The sequence below is a fragment of the Centruroides sculpturatus genome, unplaced genomic scaffold, assembly GCF_000671375.1.
Source record: "Centruroides sculpturatus isolate CEXI.00-Female unplaced genomic scaffold, Cexi_2.0 scaffold267, whole genome shotgun sequence".
Taxonomy (NCBI): Eukaryota; Metazoa; Arthropoda; class Arachnida; order Scorpiones; family Buthidae; genus Centruroides; species Centruroides sculpturatus.
The window spans coordinates 500,757-509,287 of NW_019384634.1; the positions used below are offsets into that span (position 1 = coordinate 500,757).

The window sequence follows — 8,531 nt, forward strand, 5'->3', positions numbered from 1 at the left end:
TTTGTTTCTTGAAAATTTGATCACGATTTAAATACAGTATTTATTTTTAATATTACCGATATGTCATTGAAAAGAAAACGTGTTATATTATCATTAAAAGACAAATTAAAGTATTTGTTTCGATTATCCGGATTTTTTCTTATCCGGACTACCTTCATCCCCAATTAGTCCGGATAATCGAGGTTCTACTGTATATGTATTCATCTTTTCAGCTGTAAAAATTCATTTTAATTGAATTCTAAATAGCAAACAGATTGGACAAGATACTTTAAATGGAATATAAAAATTATAACAAACAACATATAAACATTGATTAATTATTAATTTAGCAACAATGAACTGGGTGGAAGTAATGAAAAAGAAAAAAAACTGTTACCGAACATAAGGGTGTATGAAGGTTTGTTTAGGCAGTGAGTTCAAATGTCGAGTTACAAACAGCAGTTTGCTAGCCACTTTAAGGGGTGGAAATGTATTTGGTATTCTTTCATTTATAATATCATTTATGATTTAAGCAAAAAATAAAAGTTGATATAGTGATTTGTCTGCTTTGTAGTTATCAAGCAGATGTAATTTTTTTGAACATTTTTTGCTTTTTTTTCAATAAATAATTTATTAAAAATTACATCTAAGCCACTACAATGCTGTTAATATCATAAATGTGAGAATACCAAATATTTTTCCACACTTTAAATTGACTGGTAAATCGTCTTTGTAATATGGCCTTTGAACTTTTACCACAAATGCTGTTGTGGTAACTGTTTTAAGTTTATTTTCATTATTACTGTATTATGGTGCTTGTTGAATGAATGAATGAATAACTTAAGAAAAATTTATAGTTTTTACTATTTTAAAAACATTGTTTCAGGGAAAGAAGCTGTAACATTTTTTACATCAAATTTGATTTGCTATCTTAATCATGGTAGATTTATTAATGTTTTAGCTTTATTTAATATAACAATGTTAAATAATTTTTGGTTATAGAAAAAATATATGAAAATTTTTAAGGTATTTAACCTTTGCACATTACTCATTTTAAGAAATGTAGAAAAATTACTAGTACAGTAGACTTCTGCAAATTTGACTTAATGTGGACTGAGAAAGTGATTAGTTATTGAAAACGACAAGTTTTATATGGCGTATCAATTATGCTACTCTAAGTGACTGAATTTTTGTAAAGATATTATATATTCAAATTTGTATACATATTAACTACATACCAATAGCGACTATTTCTATTTGTAGTTAAATTTTAATTTAAAAAATATTAACTATTCAGTGGCTACTTTAGAGTTAGTGACATTTTCATCATGGTATTTTGAAGTGGCATCTTGGTAAAAGGGTTATGTATGCTTTTTGTTAGCACATGGAATTGATGCTATTATCAAAAGTGTTGCCATTGAAGAATGATAACTTATTTTACTTAGTGTTAAATTAGAGGTAAAAATTAGGTTACATGTATTTTTTTTTTATTTTGAATGACACAAACTTTATGGAATGTCAAGTTATTGAGTTGAATTTCCAGGACTCTGCTATATATGTCAGTGTTTGATATTAAAATAATTTTATATAAATAATTTATAACTGCATCAACTTACTTCTTAACTTAAAACTTAGCTAATATTTATTAGGATGATGATAATGAACTTTAATATGTAAATTTTTTATATTTAGCATATCATGTAAATGAAGGAATACCAAGAATACCAGACCAAAATGCTCAAAGTGATGCTGGTAGTACTTGCTTTTTTTCTCCTACAGGTAAATGAAACTTTCTAAAAGTAAATTTTAAAAACTTATTGTTTTTTTTATATTTATAAATTACTGTATAATAATAATGTATGATAATCACAAACCCTTACTATTATATAAGACTAGGTCGTAAATACAAATACAGAATATACATTTTAAAAGGCATGATACTTCTAGGTGACACTTCATATACTAAAGTATACAATACATCAGGTTGCAAGCTTCTACCACAGACTACTTACATCAACATAGCCAAATAGCAACTATAATAAATTAAAAGCTTGCATACCCAAGAATTGTTCTAGAAACACTTCTTAGTCAATCATAAAAATAACACACACAAAATATACTGAATCATAATCTAATGAAACAGTCAGTCACAATACACTACACTTCATATTCATCGACAAACAAAACAAAATCACATACTGTAAACATAGATATAACTATTTCAAACACCCACAATGTACAAAATGCATACACTGAAAAATTTATAAATACTCAAAACTTTCTATGAAATAAAGTGCCTATGGAAAATGGATATAAGGTATTTATTGTGCTTGTGGTTTTTTTCTTGCACAGGTATCATACCACATACACTACATATCTATACAAGTCTAGAAATATTAGGATTCACTTGAGCACATATTACAGAAAGCATCCATACTGAACACTTCACATAGTCAGGAAAGTTATAAACACAGATACATACACAATAGTACAAAAACAAAACAGCTTTTTCTGTAGTTATTCCAGCTTTGGTCTAGTGTAACACTAAGCATTGGTTATAAACTGAATGGGATATAATCAATAAATACCATAATACTAAATACAGGTATCCCTTGTACAACATGACATTTCTACAACGTGGTTTTGCTCTAACACTGTTTGAAAATTGGGGAAATCTTCCTGTACAACATGATTTGAGAATTTGGGAAATCCTCTGTACAAAATTTCACAATTTTTAAATGCAAATTTTATCATTCAATATTTTTCTAATTCAAGTAAGCATGCATGTTATCTCAAATTTGCCCATGGATTTTAGAATATTGAAATTTTTAATTTATTTTGTGCCTGTATCAGGTTTACTTTAATGAAAACTGATAGCACAATTTTTTTCTTTCTTGGCCTAGCTTTTCTGTCAACCAAATGTCATCATTACTTTAAGACTATCATTGTGTTTTGTTTTTATAGATTAATCTTCATATTTACTAAAATTTATTTAAACAGTTTTAGGTAAGTATTATTATTAAACTTTTAACCATAGGTAAGTAATCATTGGTAAAAATGATGAACAAAATACAACGGTATCTTGGTATTCAAACTGTTCCTACCTTGAACAATTCAGTATTTGAACACAAATTCTGGAAAAAAAATCACTCAGTACTTGAATGAACAAATGCAATTATTCGTCTCCACACTGCAACTTGTGAACAAATTTTCATTTAATTAATAACATATTTTTATTTTGTCATACAGACAATTTTTATAATAAAAATAAAAATGATGATATTTCTGATCGAAATCAACAAAAAAGCTCATAAGATGACAATACTTTGAAAACACCCTTGTTTAACTAATTAATATTAATGCATAATACAGTACTTTTAATTGCAATTTAGTTAATTATTGATTGCTTTAATAAACATATTTCTTAATTATTTGAAGACAGTACTTTTTTGGGAAGGACTATGTCTTCAAATAATTAATCATAATTATTGCCATCGGACAAAAATCTACAAACATATTTCTCTTACTAACAAAAAAGAATAGTATACTTTTGTTAACTTTTGGAGCCTAACTCTATGTTTTGAACTAGTCTTTTGTTTTGTTCAGCATGGATTCACATAATATAGCATTTTTTCAGAACTAGTGTTGTATGAAGGATACCTGTACATTATATCAAAATTTAGTATTGATTAAATTAATTTTATTTAAATTACTGTTTTGGCCCAAATATTGGTCAATGTTTTTTCCAAGTTTTAAAGAGGAAAAAATCGATATTATCTGTATTCATTCCTTGACTTATATTCAAGTCTGATTAAATTTTCCTTGATTTCAATAACTGTGCAGTGCATTGTTTTTAAAGTTCAGTGTGTCTGTTATTTAGCAATGCTAAACATCAACCACTGTGACTTGTCAAATTCTAGCCTGCAAATACTTAGTTTCTGTACAGGAATTAAGTTTTACACAATAGTAATAATTGATTAGTAAGTGTTTGGCAGGATCATAAATAATTGGCTGAACTAAACCAATTTTTTTTATTGTATTTAACAGAATCAGTCAGTTATTAACTTGTACAGAAATAGTGTCCAATGCATTTATTTCTTTCTATAAAACAAACCCTTTACTATAATTTTCTGGTTGACTAGGTATGATTTAAATACAATTTTTAAAAATTACTAAGAAAGCAATCAAAACTTCATTTATGCTGATTGATATCCAGATATTTGTAAATACAGTCAAACCTGTCTATAATGAAATCTGTGGAATCAAGCAGTTTTTCTGCAGTAGACAGATTTATGCTATATACAGGTTACCTACTATAGGTATCCCTTGATTAATGTGATTAATTAATCCCTCATTGCTATTCTATACATCAAAATTGTATTAATCAAATACAGTGAGACTTTCATACTCGACTAAATGATCATCACTGCTAGAACAAATTTTTGGTTGACAACAAATATTTTTATTTTAACTTTAATATTGTCATCTATAAAATATTTTTCTATGATAAAAATGAATAACTAATTTAAGAATAAAATTAAATTTTAGGGCTTCCTATTTTCATTAGACAATATTATACTTGATCCAGTTTGTTTTTTTCACTTAATATGTCAGAACATAATCACCATCATGTTTTACAACAATTTCAAGTTGATAGAGTTTCAATGATATGTGTCTGTGACCCACAAAGATTTTTTGCATGTTCATTTGTAGATTTTTAACAATTTTTCCTTGCAATTTCTCTTCAACAAGTTTTGGGCAGTCCATACATTTTGTATCTTTTAGTTCAAAATTTCCCAAACAAAACTTTCATAACCAAATTTGACAAATTTGAAGTTTAAGAGCATCTTTCCCTTACACACATTGAGTATTTTTTATTGTTTTTATAGCGTTATATTCTGTACAAAAGTTAAAAAGCATAATATGCCTGATATGCATTTTATCATCAGACATTTTGACTTGATTTATTCAAACAAAATGTGATGTAAAAAGTTTAAAATAAGCTTCTAAACAAAGAATACAATCTCACTTTACCAATAATGTATTTAATTTCACAATGTTTGTAAAGTAAATTTCAAAACTTATAATTAAATCACATATCTATGTTAAGTAAAGACAGCTGTTAAAAAACTTCAAAAATTTTCCATTTATTGTGGAAGAGGATGCCAAATTTTCCATTATATGTCCCAATTTTCCTTTGTTTCTATATTAGATGGGTTCCACTGTATATAGGTTAATTAATTTTACATTGATTTTTGCAGAAAATTCAAGGGACCAAAGATATCTTCTATTAATGACAGGTTTTTTCTATATACAGGTTTCATTATAGGCAGGTTTGACTATAAATTTAAAAAAACATCTTATCTCTAACTAAAGTAATTTTGAAAAGAAAGAAATGGAATTGAATATAACTAATTTTTATAACCAGTGGCATAGATAAAAAATTCCATGTGTCTGTTGGCCTTTATTTTGTTTAATATCTCAGGATAGACTAGTGATTAATAATGAAATTTGACATGGTAACTTTATATAAGTAGCATTGATAAATTTAGTTGATCTTTTAACCACCAAAATTTAATAGGTGGGAAGATAGAGGGGATTATGAGTCATATCTTGGCAGGGATTGGACTTAATGAAGATTTTACTTGTTATTAACATTTACAATTTTTTAAAACTTGTCACTACCCTCAAAATTAAGCTTTTTGCCATTTTATAACAATTAATATAAAAAATTTTTATAACAAAATCTCAACAGATGGCACCACACACATTTTATTTATGATTAATAATATAAAAGTTATTATTTAAATAAAATTTCATAACAGTCGGAAAAGTTGTGCAACTTTGCTGAATTTTTTGCATAGAGATTGATAGTATCTGCTTGATTTAAAACAATTTTTTCTTACAATTGCTTTTAGTTTACAATTATCTCTCAAATTTCTTGAATGTTTTCTTCCACAATTTTGACAATTATTTGATTTTCTTTTCCAAATTCATTTGTTTTAAGATTTTTGATAATGTATCTTGTGAACAGTTAATGATTTTGGCAATTTCCAATTGAGATTTACCTTTATTTCATACCATATTTTTGTGGAATGACTGGCATGCCAGTCTATCTGAGTGAACCATGAAATCAGATATTTCCATATGGTAAAAATCAGCAAGCCAGTTTAAGTGAGGTTATACATCTTTCTCTAGAGAGGGATGTATAACCACACTCGTTTGTTTTTTAATGCGCCCTCTAGAGAGTTACGTCAGGTAAAAACAAAAAAGTTTTTATTCTAGAACTGTGAAACTGTCAGCATTACATAAAATACTATAATTATGTGTTTAATTTTTTCATTTTCTTTTCTTTGTAATAATGTAACTTACTTGTGGAATTCCGAAAGTGCTTTTTTAATGTGTATTTTATTGTCATTTGATACAAAAATTAAAAATGAACATATTAAATTTAAGAAAATTGCTGTAAATTATCTCAGCTTACACAAATTAACATCTGCTTTGTGTGAAATTTGAGAGGAAGGTGTGTTATTTTTAAGGTTTTGGTAGATGGTTAGTGTAGCCCACACTGACTAACTACTAATGTCAATAAGTCCTTAATTGTTTTATTGTCTTGTAAAATTACAATGTTGTTATTTTATTGTACTCTGAAGAATCTTTTCTTTAATGTTTAATTAACAACTGGTTTTGTTAGGTCTGATTAATTTTATATTTTGGTCACAGTTTAACTGGCATGCTGGTCTCCCTTGTTTTTATGTGGTATGCCGATTATTCTGCAAAAATACAGTAATATTTGGATTGTTTTTCTTGTTCTATCTGACAAGTTTCTTTTGCTTCCTATTGTGATGTAAATCACAAACTTTTACAACAACAAAGGTGTCAGGACATCTTAAACAATACATCTGTATAACAACAAATAAATCTAATAATTATTATTTTAAATATTTAATTTTTTGAAAAAAAATAATTTATTCCAATGTTGTGAATTTCTTAAAATGATGAATATTTAAAAACTACTTAGCATTATCACATACAATTTTTAAAAAATACAGTGAAATAACAGATTGATTAGATACATTATAAATTATTAGCAGAATGACTTAAGATTTTAACATTGAAAGATAGAAAAGAGTGGATTTGAAGATTATGACAATTTTTTTTACACAGAATTGTATATTTATTTGATTTCTCTAATCTACCATGTATTCGATCCCTAATCTGATGAAATATTACAAACAGTTGCTTTTAATAAATTATGGTATCTTAATATGAAATTTTTATTTATATTAAGATTTATATAATACAGTATACTCACGGTAATCTGGCCCCTGTCTAATCTGGAACCCCCTATAATCTGACATGCCTATATGCAGCTCAGTATGCAATGGGCTGAAGAGAATGGTGCATCATACAATGAACTTTTACTTCTGAGGAGACTGAGAGACAAGGCCTTACTCTTGTGTTTAGCCAATGTAAAACAAAAGAAAATTGATGAATATTTGCATGCACCGTAAATTTATTTGTTTATCCATTTTCAAATTAAGATCATACATAGTATGTACAGTACCTTGGAAATACTTGGAAATTGATTGACATCAATATGTTTAGTTATTATTTTTTTGCAAGGGCTATAGCATTAATGATGTTAATTTTATAATAAACCCTATGCTATCTGCAGGGTTCCTACGCACCTGGAAAGTCAGGGAAAATCAGGGAAAGTCAGGGATTTTCATTATTTTTTGAAAAAGTCAGGGAATGTCAGGGAATTTGTCAAAAATTGTCAAAAAGTCAGGGAATTTGTCGAAAATTGTCAAAAAGTCAGGGAATTTGTCTCCTTAACTGCGTTGTTGATTTCGTTTGCTGAATATAGATGACCAATCATAGCCATACGCAGGCGGCAAGAAGTAATGCTGCAATCTTTAAAACCCGAGATAACTCGGGAAAGTTCCATAGCGTTATATAAAACTCGGGCATTTGGGCCCTCCGAAAAAATTTTTGTTTTTTTTGGATGTTTTTTAAGTCTCCAAATTTTTTCAAAAATTTTTTCCCGCGCGAAAATATTTTATCGCGATTTTAATATACCTTTAATGACGCACGATTAACTCTTAATTGTTTTTTAATGGGAGTTTTTTTATCAAATTTCATTCATCGTTCTAAAGTAGTAGTGCACGGATTTTACTTCGATAAAGTTATTTAAAGCTAGTTTCTGATGTCAAAAACGACCTCCAATAGTTTTTTAATTTTTTTAAATTAATATATTTTATTATATATACGTTTAATTAAGTCGGGGGGTCGGAAATCGCAATAAAAAAACGTAATTTTTGAAAAATATTTAAAAATATACAGCCAGCTAGTATTCACTCTACTTTAAACCCTTCTCCTCCCGAGACTTCTATGAGAATGTCCCGGGAAATCCCAACACCAGCTGTTCTCCAGGTCATCCAGCTGTAAACACAATGACTCATCGGTGTCAGATTTCACAGAAAGGCGAGACAATGGAAAATAAAGTTTGAAGCTTTTTCTTCAAAATTAACGCATTTCTTTCGTTTTTT

General features: G+C 27.7%; 1 protein-coding gene across 4 annotated transcripts in view; it reads left to right on the forward strand.

Annotated features, from left to right (window-relative positions):
- Positions 1–8,531, forward strand: part of LOC111625837 (stAR-related lipid transfer protein 3-like) — a 122,589-nt gene that overhangs the window by 81,994 nt on the left and 32,064 nt on the right. For all 4 annotated transcript variants that reach the window (XM_023369080.1, XM_023369079.1, XM_023369078.1 and 1 more), the window contains exon 7: positions 1,672–1,758. In XM_023369080.1, coding sequence (XP_023224848.1) covers positions 1,672–1,758 — 87 coding nt within the window. The remainder of the gene's footprint in view (positions 1–1,671; positions 1,759–8,531) is intronic.